Source organism: Paraphaeosphaeria sporulosa (genome assembly GCF_001642045.1).
Source record: "Paraphaeosphaeria sporulosa strain AP3s5-JAC2a unplaced genomic scaffold CC84scaffold_16, whole genome shotgun sequence".
NCBI lineage: Eukaryota > Fungi > Ascomycota > Dothideomycetes > Pleosporales > Didymosphaeriaceae > Paraphaeosphaeria > Paraphaeosphaeria sporulosa.
Genome location: NW_017253375.1, coordinates 650,859 through 667,471, shown reverse-complemented (window position 1 = coordinate 667,471; position 16,613 = coordinate 650,859). Strand labels below are relative to the sequence as shown.

At 53.5% G+C, this 16,613-nt stretch overlaps 6 protein-coding genes across 6 annotated transcripts; 3 read left to right on the top strand and 3 right to left on the bottom strand.

The window, feature by feature from the left end:
• Positions 1-1,528: 1,528 nt before the first annotated feature.
• CC84DRAFT_1169827 (uncharacterized protein) lies at positions 1,529-2,412 on the bottom strand. The gene is made up of 3 exons (XM_018179766.1): positions 2,041-2,412; positions 1,747-1,936; positions 1,529-1,650 (listed from the first exon to the last, which is right to left on the bottom strand). Exons 1-3 carry the CDS (start codon positions 2,062-2,064, stop codon positions 1,583-1,585), a joined length of 282 nt encoding a protein of 93 aa, XP_018029500.1. The 5' UTR covers positions 2,065-2,412; the 3' UTR covers positions 1,529-1,582.
• CC84DRAFT_1169826 (WD40 repeat-like protein) lies at positions 2,331-4,837 on the top strand. The gene is made up of 3 exons (XM_018179765.1): positions 2,331-2,600; positions 2,653-3,522; positions 3,571-4,837. The coding sequence occupies exons 1-3, from the start codon at positions 2,466-2,468 to the stop codon at positions 4,708-4,710; spliced, it is 2,145 nt and encodes a 714-aa protein (XP_018029499.1). The 5' UTR covers positions 2,331-2,465; the 3' UTR covers positions 4,711-4,837.
• Positions 4,838-5,014: 177 nt separating this feature from the next.
• On the bottom strand, positions 5,015-6,715 carry CC84DRAFT_1223412 (uncharacterized protein; the record flags this gene model as incomplete). Its single annotated transcript, XM_018183484.1, has 1 exon — positions 5,015-6,715. One exon carries the CDS (start codon positions 6,713-6,715, stop codon positions 5,015-5,017), a length of 1,701 nt encoding a protein of 566 aa, XP_018029498.1.
• Positions 6,716-6,927: 212 nt separating this feature from the next.
• On the top strand, positions 6,928-7,974 carry CC84DRAFT_1169824 (uncharacterized protein). Its single transcript, XM_018179764.1, has 4 exons — positions 6,928-7,018; positions 7,068-7,263; positions 7,322-7,656; positions 7,707-7,974. The coding sequence occupies exons 1-4, from the start codon at positions 7,007-7,009 to the stop codon at positions 7,824-7,826; spliced, it is 663 nt and encodes a 220-aa protein (XP_018029497.1). The 5' UTR covers positions 6,928-7,006; the 3' UTR covers positions 7,827-7,974.
• Positions 7,975-7,983: 9 nt separating this feature from the next.
• On the bottom strand, positions 7,984-8,324 carry CC84DRAFT_1223410 (uncharacterized protein; the record flags this gene model as incomplete). The annotated part of the gene is made up of 2 exons (XM_018183483.1): positions 7,984-8,185; positions 8,248-8,324. 2 exons carry the CDS (start codon positions 8,322-8,324, stop codon positions 7,984-7,986), a joined length of 279 nt encoding a protein of 92 aa, XP_018029496.1.
• Positions 8,325-8,662: 338 nt separating this feature from the next.
• Positions 8,663-12,109, top strand: CC84DRAFT_1169820 (PLC-like phosphodiesterase). The gene is made up of 6 exons (XM_018179763.1): positions 8,663-8,743; positions 8,841-9,453; positions 9,501-9,801; positions 9,860-10,357; positions 10,408-11,014; positions 11,505-12,109. The coding sequence occupies exons 2-6, from the start codon at positions 8,989-8,991 to the stop codon at positions 11,674-11,676; spliced, it is 2,043 nt and encodes a 680-aa protein (XP_018029495.1). The 5' UTR covers positions 8,663-8,743; positions 8,841-8,988; the 3' UTR covers positions 11,677-12,109.
• The last annotated feature ends 4,504 nt before the right edge of the window (positions 12,110-16,613 follow it).

The following is a 16,613-nucleotide window of genomic DNA, read 5'->3' as shown; positions in this document are numbered from 1 at the left end:
GTCCTGGGGCCGAGCTTGCTTAAACAGATAAACAACAGGCGCAGCTGCCACAATCGAGCGTGGCGTGGCCGAAATAAAGCGCAAGCGATATCCTAGGTGGATGATCCGATAGTGTTCGGGGAGATGCGAGCGTGTTCGCGTCGGTTGGGCGCAGGCGTGAAGTCCTCCTGCGGATGCAATGCAGGTTCGTCGTCATGCGCGGCCAGACCAAGGTTTGGCGATTAGCCCTCGCAGTCACGTGCCGTGCCTGGGACCCCACACATGTGCACCTCGCTGGCTCCTTAATCTGTCGCTTTACGTCTAACGTTGGTGCATAAAGGAGATCCCATATCCGTCTTGATGCAGGCCCGCGCCCGCTGTCAGTGCTGATCTATCGATACTTCGCAGCATATCCCTAATCTTCTCCGTGTCGGCGAGCAATAGGCACCGATGAGAAGAATGCAGATGACCACGACAGCCCGCCATTCGTGTGCGGATGACCTCGCTGTCGCCGTCCGCGGCGTGGTGGTTCAGCTCGAGTCAGCCATCTGTAGCAGCATGTGCACGCGCCGAAACATCGGAAAGGGTCGGGTTGATACCGAGAGGGACCGTTGCCCTCCGCGTCGCCATAGTTATATTTGATCCGCTGCAAACAACCATCAAGTATTACCCCGCGATCTGCACACTACGATCCTTCGTTTGTATGGTTGCTATGCGTTGCCGCAAGGTTTTCATCTTAGTGAGCGCTCATATAGCTGTCGGCCTACCACATGCGAGATAGCCGAAAGCCTCTCAACATGTCGAAAAGATAGGTATGACAGTCATGACATACGCATAGGATCGATATCCAGGCGTACCTATCATTTCGACGATCATAATATATCACCAAATCACGAAATGTCGTAGCGTTTCTAAAATATTTAAATATCTGCTGTGACTTTCTCAACCCCTAGGAGAACAGTCCTTGTAGATCTGGACACACTCCGGGGGCGCCGGTCGTGATATTGAAACTCTCACTCTGCAGCTGATTCCGAGGATACACACAGATTGTTGGACAGACGTGGCTCACGAGAATTCAGCATTAATTGTCAGACATTGTGTAACTAGGGCCTGCATGTCGGCGAGCTATTTTGATTTTGAAGGCAAGAGATAGTAACTGTGGACATGTGCCTGGCATGATGTTCCTGGTGAACGACATCAGTCCAACTTGCATCGTTCGATTGCTTTGAAGAGGGTTTTTGTGTTCGTTATTTCGACGTCCTTGCCAGATTGTAGTGGGACGCCTGTGTAGAGATACTGATTTTCTATTTCGTTGTCGGTTTCCCGCTCATGAATGGTCTTGAGCCTAAGTTGTCAAGCTGGCGCGCGTAGACTCGCTGGGGACTCGCCGGAGACATGCGCGATCAGAAGTTGAAAGTCGCGGAATGGAAATGAGCATGTAGATTGGAACGTTAAACCTCCCGGTCTATACTGTACATAGAGTACACTAATACAAGAGTGATATCTCGCATTACGACTTTCCGCAACTTCACCTTTGTTGTCCTCACCAGCCGCCGCTGTATTTACCACAAGCCATGCCAAACAAAAGAAACTGAGTTCACACTTATTTCTCGTCCGCGATGCCGAGGACAACGTTTATGTCGGCGTTAGGGTCCTGAGAGTCTGCTTTCGCTGCGCATACGTTAGCACCACAATGTTTGGGGATCAATCGATCCTGGAACGCTGGCGATATCACAGGTCCGCGGCTCGGCAGTGTCGGCAACGTACCTCCGCTGGAAGCTGGCTTTGGCTGTTCTGAGGGATGTGTCTTCGCCCACTCAGCCTTTGCCTGCTGGATCAGAGACTCGTGGTGGTCCCATTCCCTTTGCTTGGCTTGCAATCGCTCACGCGATGATATCGAGACCTGGTTGTAGAGGCCGTAGAAGACGCCGGTGGCCAGGGCACCCCATCGGAGAACCTGCGCTCATCGCATTAGCAACCACCTTTGCATCGGAAGCGCCTGTCGAAGCTTCCCCAAGGTGCGTGTAGTGCATTGGGAACTCTGGCGAGGCGTAGACGTACGTTAACGCCGACGGAAGTAGACATCGTGCTGGTCGCTGCGGGATCCTAGAGAATGCAGATGCGCGTCGTGCGTATCCAATGGCGGAGGAGGCGATGGAGAGACGGCTGTTGATGGCGTCTCTGGGGTCGCGGGAGGAACGGGCGCTTGGCTGGCGGGGAGGTTGGGCTGCAGCTGGGGAGTGAGGTTCTTCGACCAGAATCTTGCGCGAGGCAAGCACGGGTCTCGCCGAGGAAGGTCCGACCGTCCCTGCTTGGCGCGTTTTTGGCTGCAACCCCCCAAACACATGTTCATGTGCACTTGATACAGTCTTGCAACCGCACAATAGATCGAAGAGCCGCTGAACTAGTTGTCAACAGGCAGCCCGAACATCCGCTTCCCGGGCAGAACCTGGCAGAGAGAGCAAAACTCCCACGAAGCTCACATCATGGACTCGATCGCGCAGCGGCGCGAGGAGATACTGGCGAAGAAGGCCAAGTTGGCCGAGCTCAAGAAGCAGCGTGAGTTGCGCAGAGCAGAAGGCTCGAACAGGCAATCACTGAGCGGTTCGCCCGCGCGAGAGGTAGAGAACTACATTCACCGTTCGTGTACCAGCATTAATGGAATTCGCATAGATACTGTCCCCAACTCCACGGCGAAATGACGTCGAGCAGAGGCGCGATCTCGACAAATACCTGGATGATATTCTAGGCGACAGCCGGCCCAGCTCAGTGCAACCAGGCTCCCCAGCTGGCGGACGAGCGACGCGACCAACCTCCGTCATAAGCGCAAGTCAATTGAGTAGCGACAATGAAGCGCAAGCAGGAACTGGAGCACAATACCAGATCCCTACGAGTATGGTGGATCAGGGCATACAGACGCTGTCAATAGGCAACCTGACCACCGTCTACGAGTCTGAGGGTGTCGATGTCGGCCCACCACCGAAAAGGGACACCGAGGTCATCACATACAGTAAGGGCGTCCAGGCAGACATAGACTGGAGTCCAAGAAAGACGCGCGGATCAGGCGAAAGCGACATTGAGCGCGACGAAAGCCCGACTCGGTCGCCGCGGACCCCCAAGCGAATGAGCCGTCGCCAGAAAGAGCGGGACGAAGAGATCCGGCTGCAGCTGAAGAAGGAGATTGAGGAAGAAATCAAAGCAGCACAGAAGGCCGCAGAAGCTGGAGAAGTGCAAACAGTCTCGGGCGAGAACTACCCATTCAAGACCCTCTCGAACGAGGAGTTGACGGCCGTTGAGAACTCAGACGACTTCATAGATTTCGTGGAGAGGAGCACCAAGGTTCTGGAGCGTGCATTAGATCAGCAACTGGACTACGATATCCTGGCTGACTACGCGCTAGGAGGTGCTAGCGTTGACGATGAGGACGAGGGTTATGGCTCGAGTGGAGGGAAGAAGGGCAGGCGAATAAAGGAAATCGCCCAGTTCTGGGACGAGAGGTGGAGCAAGAAGAGGATGATTTCAGATCTGGGTTTCTCTACTAAGGTGAGGATTCCAATGTCTATATACTGATCACATGCTCACAATCCACAGTTCCCCGAACTTGTCCTCGCCTCCTACACCAAGAATCCCTCCGCCCCACATGATCCCGATGGTCTCATTCAGGTGTGGAACCTCCACATGCACGACCGACCGGAATATATTTTCCACGCCCAATCCGACATCCTGACTGCGAAGTTCTCGCCCTTCCATCCGAACCTCATTATTGGGGGTGCCTATTCGGGACAAGTCCTGCTGTGGGACACTCGTGCAAAGTCATCTCCTGTACAAAAGACACCTCTCACAGGATCGGGACACACCCATCCGGTTTACTCTATTGACATTGTCGGAACACAAAACGCCAACAACATCATCTCAGCTTCAACAGACGGTGTGGTCTGCGGTTGGACAGTAGACATGCTCTCGCAACCGCAAGAATTCCTCGAGCTGACCTCCCCGCCACCTGCCAAGACAGACGATATGGCGGTCACATGTATTGCCTTCCCGCAATCTGACCCGACATACTTCCTCGCTGGCACAGAAGAAGGTTCAATCTACCCCTGCCATCGTTATGACCGCGCTGGCGCCAAGGCTGGTGTTGACGGTCGTGTGAAGTACGGTGGCCACGCAGCGCCAGTCATGAGTTTAGATTTCCATCCGGCGAAGGGCCAGATCGATCTTGGGGATCTCGTTCTCAGCTCCTCGGTCGACTGGAGTGTCAAACTTTGGAAAGTGCGTCCACCGGCGGCGACAGGGCCTTCGAACACGGCTGCGCCCGGAGCCGCACAGCAGGTCACGCCCATTCTGGACATCGCCCGCGAAGACCTCGTGTACGATGCTCGCTGGTCCCCTGTCAAGCCTTCGGTCTTCGGCCTCGTCGACGGCGCGGGTAGCCTAGAGATATGGGACCTTAACGTCGATGTGGAAGTTCCCGTCCAGAAAGTCACACCGAGCGAGAACAAGCGAGGCGCGCTGTCCGGTGGTATGGGCTTCATGAAGCGAAGTCTAAACAAGCTGGCGTGGGAGAAGAACGAGGGTAGGAGGGTCGCGGTCGCGGGCATGGACGGCGTCGTCACGGTGTTCGAGGTCGGCAGCGACCTTGGTGGTGTGGAGACCAAGGGTGAGGAGTGGAGTGGAGTCAAGAGATTGGTTGGCCGGTTAGAGGGGTCGCATGAGGGTGTGAATGGGAGATAGGATTTCCGATGAACTCACTTTCATCGCGGATCGCAGCATGGGACTTTGATTCTCAGAAGTAGGTGGACTTCTTCTAGCAGGCATTCTCGGCGCTTGGTCTTGTTCGACATACCCCATTACGCTCTGCTTATACCAATATGAAGACTTCAATTGTTTAATGCCGACGTTTCCATCCAGAAAGTGTTCTGGTGCTGTATCATTGCTTTCGCATTCATCGCATCCTCATCAACGGACTCACTAGCGAGCATATCCGACTTATCCTGTGTCCACACTGATATACAATAGGGTATCAAAACCACAATCCTCAGCCCAAAAACCCATTCCTACCCAGATACTTGATCGCCTCAAGAGCTAGGCGGTCCGCCTTGTCCAGTTCCTGCTCCACCATCCTCTCATACAAGCCCATGCTCTTCGGTTCCTCTTCGCCGTGTTTATTCCTACAGTACTTATACTTGCACCGCCCTGTCATCTTCCACTGCTGACAGACGCCCGCCTGGGACTTACTCGAGGTTTCGGCCCGAGGAGCAGGGAGTCTGGGCGGAGGTTGGGGTACTCTGGGGGCTGCTATGATCTTTGAGCTTTGCGCTTCGGGGAGTGCGTCGGAGTCTGAGGCTTCATCGGCTTCGGCTTCGGATGCGGCGCCCTCGGACGACTCGTCACTTGATACCACGGAAGATTCTGAGAGGATGGAGCTTGCGTCGTCAGACTCGGTGTCGGTCCTGTATCCTAGACCAAGATCGATGGATTGCTGGGCGCTGCTGTCTGAAGGAGGCTTCGCGGCAGCATGTTTTGATGCCATGCTATTTCTCGCCTTCTCGCGGAGTTCTTCGGGCCTGGGTTTCAACGATCCGTACTTGTTCGCGGCTTTCCCTTTACGCTGGTCCTTTGACTTCGCTTCCCCGCCGGGCCTTCCCTTCCCTGGAGTGCCTTTGACTCTGCGCAAAAACTCTATTTCATTGGCTCTCCTTTCCGCAGCCAAGTGCGCTTTCTCTGCAGCCCTTTGCTGGGTCGGAAAGTTGGTCTTCCTGTCCTTGATGTATTCGGCAAACTCTGCTGCTGTCTGTAAGGATATCGTTTCGCCGTTGTGTTCAAATGTCATCCCCTTTCCATCCCACTTTGCTGCAAGAAGTGCCTCCTCGTCCACATTGTTGTCGTCGTCTTCGCTGCTCGACTCTTCATCGCAGTTCAAACTAGTGAGGCCCAGCTTTACGCGCTTCTGGTGATGATGATGTGCCCCACCTGCTTTCAATGTGTCCGTATGCTGTGGGACTGGCGGTAATGAGAAGCCAAAGCCTGGTATAGAAGGAGGGGCCTTCGCTTTTGCTCTTGGAGGCTTCTGTGAAGGCGCACTCTGTGCAGGAGCTTTCTGAATGGGCGGATGATTGTGTTTGGGAGGTTGCTGTGGTTGCCACCGCTCAACTCGTTCGTTTCGTTGCCTCTTCCTGGGACTAGGTTGAGGGTTGGAAGACTGGCCATGGAGTGTTGGTTGTTGTGGCGGGACAGGTTGGTCACAAGTTGGATTCGCGCTCCCATTTACCATATTCGCTGCAAAAGCAGCCATAGTTTGCATGCCCGCGGGTGTCGCCATGAATGCCATCGCTTGTGCGAAGGCCCCAGGGTCTAGCGGTGGAACATAGTTCGTAGGAGGATTGCAGTGCGCCGGGTTCGGATGCGCAGGGGAGAGGTTCGTGTTGAAATAGGGCTGCGTTACCGTATACGATTGTTGCTGTTGTTGCTGCTGCTGGAAAAGAGCACCATGGTTTTGAGAGCCTCCTCTTCCACCTTGATGTTGTTGTCCGCCCCTGTGCCCACCACGCTGACTTCCACCTCTTGGATTTCCTGCCACTTGATTCTGACCGCGACCTCTTGGTGCACCGCCCCGTCCGCGGCCTCTATCACCTCTGCCCGAGGGTCCTCCTCTTTGGCTTCCATACGCTGTTGGCGCGTCGTTCGATGCCTTCGGCGGCGGGGGCGGGGGCGGAGGCGGGAATTTGAACGGTGCCATGCTGGCCTCGCTAGTAGCTACCTTTGGTGAAGCGAAGTATTCAACATGTGTTAGAGTTCGGGGTGTCAACAAGAATGATATACAAGTTTGCCTATGCGAGGCCCGTCAACTCAGAAAAGTTAAGGTTATCGATAAGATGCGCTAGCGCTAGCGTAGCCGCGACCGAGGCACCAATTCGCGTCTTGAACATGACTTTTCTTAGTCACTCCAATGACGCGGTAGCTCATGTTCAGATACCTCAAAAATTCGAGAGCTCTACACGCCTGAGCATGCGCGTGAACTCCCGTCGTCATGTTCATCCTTGTAAGGTCTTTGCGCTTTTACCGCCAATCTGCACTGACCTTTTGAAAAGACAACCCTTGAAGATCTGATTCAGATTGCGCCCCAGGACTTCAGCAAGGAAAGCGCGCAAGCAATCAAGGATGCGATCAACATCAAGTACGCGAACAAGGTCATACACAAGGTTGGCTTGTGTATAACGATGTGGGATATGCTCAAGGCATCCGAGGGTCTTATCGGTCACGGGACTGGGCTTGTCAATGTCAACGGTAGTTCCCTCTTCTCCATCTTATGTTTGGCTCAATATGTATTGATTGGTATCTACAGTCGAGTTCCGCCTAGTAGTCTTTCGCCCTTTCCGCGGTGAAATTCTACACGGACGCATCAAGTCCGCCAATGAGCAAGGCATGGTCATCGACCTCGACTTCACCCACGAGGTGTTTGTACCTCAAGCCAACCTCTTCGAGCCCTCCCACTACGACCCCGGTGAGAACGCCTGGGTGTGGAGTCCCCCGGATGGAGAAGAGTTCTTCTTCGACAAGGGCGAGACCGTGTTATTGAGAGTCGAACGCGAAGAATGGTTCGACCAGAAGCCCAGCATCGTGCAGAAAGACGAGCACGGAAACATTGTAGAAAGGAGAGGCGTGCCTTGGAGAATTATTGTAAGTTTCTTTCGCTCTGCGGCAAGATGACACTTGCTGACGCGCTCAAGGCATCGATGAATCAATCCGGGCTAGGACCATGCATGTGGTGGGAAGGCCAGGAAGGCGAAGAGGAGGAAGGTGAGCAACAACTGCTGGAGAGTGGGGACGTCGAGATGAATGAAGCGTAATTCTATACCGTTTCAGGTGCATGGGTGGCGTTCGGGAGCAAGGTGTTGGTTAGAAACGCCACAAGTATGTGGGGATCGTTGAAGGGTGGTTTTGTTTTTTGCATCACGCTGGCTGTCTTCATACCAAAAGATTCAGACTTGGAACAGGAATGTGATTTCATTCTCCAATAACGTATTTGCAGCCGCCTTCTCCCATCCAAACCTCGTGAAGCCTCTTGGCATCAACGTCCAGTCGAGCGCCCGGTCCAAACGTTTCCTTTTTCGGTTCCTTGTCTTCAGGATACGTGATGGTCAATTCGCCGCTAAGAATCAGATGCGTGGTTAGGCCATTGTGTCTATGTGGCGGATAATGGGCGTTTCTGTGGCGACACTGGTCAGTTGCTTCAGCCACAAGCATGTCAACAAGCAAGTGCGAGCATACGGTCCATCGGTCCAAGTGAAAACATGGCCGAAGCCCCAGGATCGGACCTTGGACTCTGCGTCGTTACGCGAAGGCATCTTGATACTCGTAGAAAGTGCGATAAGACTTGGTAGCAGTGTCAGTATGTGGAGCTTGGACTGTGAAACGTCCCTAGCCAGACCCTGGGTGACGTCAACGCTATCTACCGCTTGGCAGGCACGCAGTCGGAGCATCGCGCCCTGAAGCATGCCACGCAACACTGTCTGATTCCTGGAATTGCAGCGACGACGGGCACTGTGACATGCGCCGCTTCTGCAAACAAGCTTGCGGCGTCATGGCGACGCTGCAGTCGGACGATCAAACAGGCATAGGCCGCCAAGCCACACGAGCTGGTGTCAGCCCTGCAGCCGTATTGCCGTTGCTGAAGCGCGCCGTTCTTTAACGTTGTGCCGCACCCCGTAGCCTTGCACAGTCACAGAATCTTGCTTTCCGCAGAGCGGCCTTGCATGCGTATCAGGTGAGTCTTTCAGATCTGTCCCAATTGGGGCAAACGCTCCATTACCCATGTTTATTTGCTGAGCGAGGCCTGAAATAGCTGAGCTGATGTCTTGCAGCCTCTCCCGCGTATCAGCTAGCTGCGCAGCTGTGTTGCTTCCTTTCCCTGCACATTAGGCAGGACCGCCCGGCCGCTCTCTCCTGGCTACTTTCCCGCCTCGTACAGACCGCTCCCCGTTATCCGACCCCGCTGGGCCCCACCACAGCATGGCAGCCCCTCCACCCACAGATGCGAAGGCAGCCAGTCCTGCGAAAGATCCCAAGCTCGGTGTCCCCAAAGCTGAGAAGGCCGAGCTGCAGGCCGGAGGAGGCAGTGCAGCGGAGGCACAAAAAGCGAGGACCGTAGAGTCGCTGAACTCGACCTTGTCGACATACCTGAAGACGCTCTACGAAGAGGTAGAGAAGAAGTACAAGCTCGGATCCAAACAAGGGCTCGCCGAGTGGCTCGCCGATGAGCAACAGGCACCGGCTGTGGATGCTGAGATACTCAAGGATGGCTCGTTCTCGCATTTCGCCAACTACTTCACCAGCGGTACGGGGAACGCTATGAAGCCTGCCGAGGCTGTAGACGGATCGTGGCCCATATCGAACTACTTCATCTCCTCAAGCCACAACACATACTTGACGGGAAACCAGCTAGCAAGCGCTGCAAGCGTGGACGCCTACAAGAATGTAAGACGCAACGCTATCCTCCACGTACGCGTCACTGATGTTCGCAGGTACTCAAAAGGGGTTGCCGCTGCGTCGAGGTCGATGTATGGGATGGAGAGCCGCCGTCCGATTCTGAGTCTAGTTCCGACGAGGAGGCTCAGAAGACGAGCGGCAGTGGGGTGAAGGAGAAGGTGAAAAAGGAAAAGAAGAGCTTGCGCAAGAGGCTTGAGCTACGTTTTGGGCGAAAAGCGTCTCCACCTCCTAAAGAAACTCCAAAAGCAGCTTCTCCACCACCCCCAGCTGCCGAACAACGAATTGCACCATGGCGGTCGAACAGTTCTAGCAGGGCTGAGCCGAGGGTGCTTCATGGTATAGTCCTGCTTCTGTTTTACGTTGTCTTTATGAGTTCCTGACTGACAAACCTCAGGCTACACTTTGACCAAGGAGATGTCATTCAGAGAAGTCTGCCAGACCATTCGAGACTATGCATTCGCCTCTTCGAACCTCCCTTTGATTGTAAGCCTGGAAGTGCACACCAGTCCTGCGCAGCAGGAGATCATGGTAGAACTCATGAAGGAGTACTGGAGAGGTATGTTGGTCGATCTACCTCTCGATCCATCCGAGGCCTCCGAACAGATCAAACTTCCCACTCTGAAAGATCTGGAGAACAAAATTCTCGTCAAGGTGAAGCGCGTGAGCCACAAGCCAATCGCTGCTGCTGCGAAGCCTGCAACTCTCCAAGCGCCCGCTCAGTTGACCCCCCAGCAAACCAATGAGTCTGCGCAGTCCGAAATCAGTTCAGATTCCGAGGACGCCGGAGTTGCCCCAGAGAAGCCGCCAGCGCCCAAACCCAAGGTCATTGACGCACTTTCAAAGCTCGGTGTTTACTTCGGGGGTTACCACTACAAAGGATTGGATGTCCCGGGTACGTGAAGCAATCTCACGAATGTCGATCTGTCGCTAATCAACATGCAGAGGCCAACATTCCCACACACGTATTCTCGCTTTCGGAGAAGACACTTATGGAAGTCCACGAAACGAGCCCCGCCGCGCTCTTCAAGCACAACAAGAACTTTTTCATGCGCGCATACCCCAAGGGCCTTCGAGTGACCTCTTCCAACCTCAATCCAGCCATCTTCTGGCGACAGGGTGTGCAGATAGTAGCTCTCAACTGGCAACGCTGGGATGGGGGCATGATGCAAAATGAAGCTATGTTCGCGGGCACAGCTGGATGGGTGCTGAAACCTGAGGGCTATCGAGGCGCGAGTTCTGGGACTTTGCCAAAGGATGCCATAGAGCACCACAACCTCGATCTCAGCATTGAATTCCTCGCCGGGCAAGACATTCCGCTTCCTCCCGAAGAAGACGATCCAAAAGATTTCAAGCCTTACATCAAGGTCGAGTTGCACGTCGAGAAGCCTGAGGAAGGGGAGGCCGAGGCAATTCCAGGAGGCGGGGCGAGCAACAAGGGCGATTATAAGAAGAAGACCAGAACTGCAAAGACAACGAATCCCGATTTTGGCCGAGAAATCGTAGAGTTCAAAGGTGTCAAGAGGGTGACAGAAGAATTGACATTCGTCAGGTAAGTCATTCTCAGTTTTGCAATACCCCCGCTTCTGCTGCACGCCTGTTACACAATGGCGAGCTCAGTTTTGCAACGTGCGATACATCCCGTTTCGCGGGTTCTGTGGGTCTCAGGTCTGCATGACACGTTGAGTGAGGCAACGAACCGCTGCATCTGCTCCAGCGACATTGGCCGTGCAGGTGGTATGCATCAAGCCCGGTTCATTTACCGAGATTCTGGTTACACCGCTGGGATCGGGCACGTTAGCGCTCCTCCTCATGCATATCGCCGCTATATCCGTTTCGAAGATGCGGCTACTCACATCTTCGACTTCTCGTTACCTTTTGCCCATTTTTCTCGTCCTTCTTGTCCGGATCTCGTGCCGCGTATTCATTTCCCATCTATCGCGCATCTCCGTCGACACGTATCACTCGGGCCGATGCTCCCCTTCTTTCTATTTCGAGCCAGGATCAATATAAGATGGGAGCTAATATGGTATTTCTCGCAGATTCAAAGTCATGGACGACGAGCGTATCAGCGATGACCTCGCGGCCTGGGCTTGCTTCCGGCTTGACCGCCTACAACCTGGCATCCGCATGCTGCACCTCTACGACTCCAACGGCGTCGTGTCCAAGGGTGTGCTGCTGGTGCGGATCAAGAAGACGGTTAGTAAGGCGTGAAGACAGCTCTAGCTCCGCTTGCTGCTTCCATCTGCGCCTCCGTTCGTAACTCTACTGTTCCTGAACTGTACTGGCGCGCCGAGCCGTGATCCGCCTCCCGGATCCCGTTCTGTTTCCTTTGTTTCAGACCACGGGGAGTCAATACTGATCTGTGGATGTAGTTCTTCCCTGTCGGTCTTCGGGTTCATCGTGGGGCCAGTCTAGGACATGGACGTGGACACCACCTTCCACAGCACAAGCCGGCGCGCCATCTGTCGCAGAAGCACGCCAGCAAGCATGGGACGAGTCGCAGTAGAAGCAGTGGGGGTAGGAAGCCTTAGCGTTTGCACTTTGAACCGGTCACTTGATGCGTTGTGCGTTGAACGTATACCTCCCCTTTGTGCTGCATTCGGAGCGAGCAGTGCCTGCATAGAAATGATATCATATTTGCAACCGAATACGTCACTAGGTCGGCTATGTTTTGCTTGTATTGTGATCATGGCCATATCAAGTCTGTTCCTTGAATGATTACCGAGATTGAAACATTGGACGTAGACTGGACTGACCCAACATTGAGCACTCATGGAAAGGATACAGACGCTAGAACAGCTGTGTATTCAAGCTTTGACGTTGCCAAAGGTGCTGTGCCACCTTTAATCGTCAAGTAGCCTTGTGGAGCGGCATGGTGGCGACATCGCGAATATTACCTCCAACGGATTTTCAAGAAGCGATAACGGCACGCTTTTACCTTCGAAGGTAGTACTCCGCTCCAGAAAGTCACACCGACCGTACCAGTGGTGTCCTGCATATGCATCGGATATTCGCTCTAAAAGCGGTGACCCGATGCTATTCCTGGGATTCTCGCAGACACATAATTGGCTGCGGCGTTGAAGTCCAGATGATCCAGCAGGCGTCCCAGATCATCAATTCGCTGTGGCCTAAAGCAGTTCCAGAGAAGCTTTTGTTCCGCCAATGGTGCATTGCTGCAAGAGGGTCGTGGCGCTGTGCGAGAGCCGGGGGTCGCTGCGCTGGGTAATCAGTCAACAGCGCCAACATGCAAGCACATGACTACATCGCGAGCCACGACGCCTTCGTGAATGCACACGGTGCCGAATCACTGCCCTCGGCGACTTGGCCGTTTCCCGGACACAGCATCTGTTGAGATCCGCCCCTGTAGCATGCGGATCAGCAGAGGCAGCTATGCGACCACGCGAAGAGTATGCTAGGCGAGTCATGTCTGCGGGTATCGCATGCTGACGCTGGCGAGTGTCCTGACCAGCAGTGTCATGCGTTGGCATGTAGGACAATTAGTGTCTAGGCGGGCGGTTTCAAAAACGGTCGGATGCAAGATGGTTTCGAGTGTGGTTGTACGGCTTGGCTGGGTCCGGGGAGCGTCTTCGTGCGTACTACCGGTAGCCGGGCTGCTGGCATTGTTCTCGAGGCTGTAAAGATGCGGGCCGCGTCCGAGGGGAGAGCTGATAATGGGGATCAGGTGGGTATGTACACTCCTTCCAGACGGCTCGGAACGCCCTGCAAGATACCGAAGAAATCGGCTTTGCTTCCGTGTCGTTAGTCGTCTCCCGCGAGTGCAATATGCTCGGTCAGATGGGAGTACGAGAAACTCGGAGTCACTACACCGTTCGCGCCGGCTCAAGGGCTTGGATAACACAAAAGTCGACAAGAATTTTCGATGCCGTCACCGATAGATGCGAGTACAGGTTTCGTATTTGCGAAACCCGATCGTATGATGAGTTACAAGACACGTTTGTGTGTGAACGAAGTGTTATGAAAAGTGCTACTCAGTACTTCCAGAGACCTTCCACCGTTGTAACTCCTCCTTTTGGGTTGTATTTAATCAGGTCGGATTTCGAGCAGCTTGGCAAGTTATCCAAGAAGACGCATTGAGGAGTCGGCACTGCACTTTGTTGCGACAAGTCCACAATCATATGCGGAACATGCCCGTTGACAAATGCCGTGCTACAAATTTGGTGGGCTTCTTGTCTGACGCGACCTAGACCTAAGGGAGGTTCGGCATTGGAACATAGTTCGCAGACGCCTACCAAGGGAGTCGAACATGTAGATGCTGTATGGTGTTCTCATCGCAACATCAGGGACGATCGGGGTGTGTGAGACTTGAAGCTGGTATGAACTATCATGTTTTCAAAGCGATAAACGGTGTGAATATTTGACCACTATCATGGTCGTTCCTGTGCATCTTGCATATCCCTAGATGTGCAGGCCAGAAGGTGATCTGTAAGTGTTGTGCCGCCGGCCGGGATCCTTATCGTGCCCACTTATGAAGGCACTGGGGTGCATGTAGTGTACCATGCCTGCAAAAACGCCACAATGAAGGCCAGCTGGACTTCATGCGACAAGTTCAGCGTCTCGAGGAGTGAATCGGGCAAAGTGAATGTGACGCGCTATCTCGGCGCCCGATCGCTCCGAGCTATAGCTCACCGAGCGATGAAGCATTCCACACAGTGGAGATGAAAGCCTCCAAGGGTATCTCGAGGTATTGTGACTGGTGAATTATCGATGCTAGTGTAAAATCCGGAGCTGCGTGTTGTCCCCGTCTCATCTGGGCCAAAACGGAATAGTGAGAGCAAGTGAACACCCTAGCATCGCCAAGCGGAAATGTGAATCGTGATACTACGGGCTAGACGTATCAGCTAAAGCCGTATTAGAGATGTTGGGAACCCGACACCGCGGTTCGGTCTGCTACGTGGTAAACGTGTGATAGGCACCGACGGCTCGCACCGCGTTCGTGAAACCTGCGACAGGTCTCGACACTTGAGACGAATGACGGGTGGCGCTCTTGGACAAGGCGGTAACCGCGATCCTAGGTCGTAGGCTCGAGAAGGGCAATATCATCGACATGCACGTCCAACCACATGTTTGCGAGTATCGCACGAGTAGCCGTGGTAGATAGTGATCTTGTCGCTTACTCTGTACCACACGTAGTTGTCGTTTGTCGTGTATGATATGGGTATTAGAATCCATTTGAGCAGCGCTTGGAGCAAACGATGTAAGAACCAGTGTGGCCAATCGTTATGATGCGGTCAACCCTCCGTGTACAATCACCAGGGGTGGGTTGTCCACCAGACATGGAAGTCGCGCACCTAATCGTATACTTGCACGCCCCCAACGGTCGAATAGAGTTTTCTCGCACATAATCATAATGTCAGCGGTCTGAGACAGCTTCCCCACTGCAAGAAAACATTGGATAGAGTTGCCATCCTCTGTGAAAAACGTCCCCTGGTCGCCGAATATGGATCCAACGGAAACCGACTACATGTACAAGACTTGGAGGGATTGAGTGGGATACATTCCCGAGATGTTGGCCAAAGAGAAATAAAGGTGGGAGACCAGCATCTCATCAAGGATGTTACAATTACCGCGGGGTTATCATGCCGCACCTTGCAATCGCACGATATCTGCGTTGGAAGCAGACCTGGGGAAGCAACCCGCGAACCTAATGTTTTCAATCAAGGCACCACGGCTAATTTCCCGCTTCCGCTCGAGTTTAAGAGCCAAGGTGATCCTGTTCGAGAATTGTCTTAACATGGCATGGCGGGTCGCTTAGCGTCGATCACCCAAGCTGCGGAAGGGATATGAGAACTCACATTTACATCGCCTGGACAAAAAGATCTGGCCAGCTCAACGACGAAAACCGTCATGGCATACGCTTATCAACATGTCACTGTTGCGCCCGGTCTCAGGCGGCCAAATTTAGACAGAAGGAATAGGTTGAGATAAATTTGAACGGTCATAGCATGGACCGTCAAGCTGTTCGTACGGTAAGCTGGAGTCCGCAGCTGCCTTGACCCTGTATCAAGCTTGTTCCTAAAAGGTTCGATTGAACCGCTACTTCGGGTGCCTATACAAGTGAGAATCTATGTGTCTGATCGCTGCACATGGATCTTCGACTGCATTTGCTCCTTGTTTTCTTCTCCGAACATGCGTACTAGTCTCTGCATGCTGCACAGCGAATCAAGCGTTGTGGCACAGAATATCCACTGCTTTTTTGTCTTAATCGTCCTGATCGGTATGGTGCATGCCGTGCCGTACGCCCTTCACTCGAGGGTACACAGAGCCGCCGGCGACCTGCATCAATGCCGTGGACAGGGGAGATCCATGAATAACCCTTAACTTATCGGCTGCATAGAGACACAGATACAGATGGACCGGAAAAGAGACCGAACAATGCCCGTGTAGTAGTATAAAGGTCACCTTGGTGCCCACGAGGAAGTCAGTATCGAACAACCTCACTCATACCTATATTCAACATTCCAATCCCAACTCACAGTCTCTCATCATCCTCGAGGACCATGTGCCAGCAACACCCCATCGACAAGATTGCCGTTCCCTCCATGTATGATATGGACGGTGTCACTACTGTGCCGGTATGTTGTCATTTGCGCTACTTTTTCAGGAAACGACTGACATTGTCAAGGTTCCCGGTCGCCGTTGCCCAGCGTGCCTTGAGCGCGGTCAGACTGTCTGGGTCATTCCCGGAAAGTGCTGCCCTACTTGCGGTACTCCTGTGAACTAGACCATCCCTTTCGGTAGGTGATTTTGCTCAAGAGGCCATGTTTTTGCTTGCTGATACGTCGTGAAGCACGACTCTCCTTGGACCTGGCTCAGCGTACGGCGTGATTGGACGAATACGAGGAACATTGATGTAATTGTATTGCTGGGTTCTCAGCGCAGGGGAAATTGTCTGCATAGTTTCGGAGTCGTTGTTGCATTTTCACAGTGGCTGCTCTTCTCAACCCCTCAGGTCAGATAGACGTGTGAATCAAAAGTTTGTGTGCTCTCCACTTTGCGCCTTTCGAGGCAGGAGCCGGTGCATGTGTGACTCTAGTAGCCGATTGCAAATGACTACTGGTGGTACCTCAAGTAGCCAATCATTGCGTGCCTGTATACTCGTAAGTAGTATAGTCGTAGATTCGCTGCTT

What these genes read in the sequence shown, in the direction of transcription:
- CC84DRAFT_1169827 (XM_018179766.1), bottom strand. Translation starts at nt 2,064, where the DNA reads ATGTCTACTTCCGTCGGCGTTAAC. An exon ending in CTACTTCCGTCGGCGTTAAC is followed by an intron (nt 1,937 to 2,040) that starts GTACGTCTACGC and finishes CGATGAGCGCAG; the next exon opens with GTTCTCCGATGGGGTGCCCT. An exon ending in AAAGCCAGCTTCCAGCGGAG is followed by an intron (nt 1,651 to 1,746) that starts GTACGTTGCCGA and finishes ACGTATGCGCAG; the next exon opens with CGAAAGCAGACTCTCAGGAC.
- CC84DRAFT_1169826 (XM_018179765.1), top strand. Translation starts at nt 2,466, where the DNA reads ATGGACTCGATCGCGCAGCGGCGCGAGGAGATACTGGCGAAGAAGGCC. An exon ending in GCGGTTCGCCCGCGCGAGAG is followed by an intron (nt 2,601 to 2,652) that starts GTAGAGAACTAC and finishes GAATTCGCATAG; the next exon opens with ATACTGTCCCCAACTCCACG. An exon ending in ATCTGGGTTTCTCTACTAAG is followed by an intron (nt 3,523 to 3,570) that starts GTGAGGATTCCA and finishes CACAATCCACAG; the next exon opens with TTCCCCGAACTTGTCCTCGC.
- CC84DRAFT_1169824 (XM_018179764.1), top strand. An exon ending in TGGGCTTGTCAATGTCAACG is followed by an intron (nt 7,264 to 7,321) that starts GTAGTTCCCTCT and finishes TGGTATCTACAG; the next exon opens with TCGAGTTCCGCCTAGTAGTC. An exon ending in GCGTGCCTTGGAGAATTATT is followed by an intron (nt 7,657 to 7,706) that starts GTAAGTTTCTTT and finishes GACGCGCTCAAG; the next exon opens with GCATCGATGAATCAATCCGG.
- CC84DRAFT_1169820 (XM_018179763.1), top strand. Translation starts at nt 8,989, where the DNA reads ATGGCAGCCCCTCCACCCACAGATGCGAAGGCAGCCAGTCCTGCGAAA. An exon ending in TGAGCCGAGGGTGCTTCATG is followed by an intron (nt 9,802 to 9,859) that starts GTATAGTCCTGC and finishes GACAAACCTCAG; the next exon opens with GCTACACTTTGACCAAGGAG. An exon ending in CAAAGGATTGGATGTCCCGG is followed by an intron (nt 10,358 to 10,407) that starts GTACGTGAAGCA and finishes ATCAACATGCAG; the next exon opens with AGGCCAACATTCCCACACAC.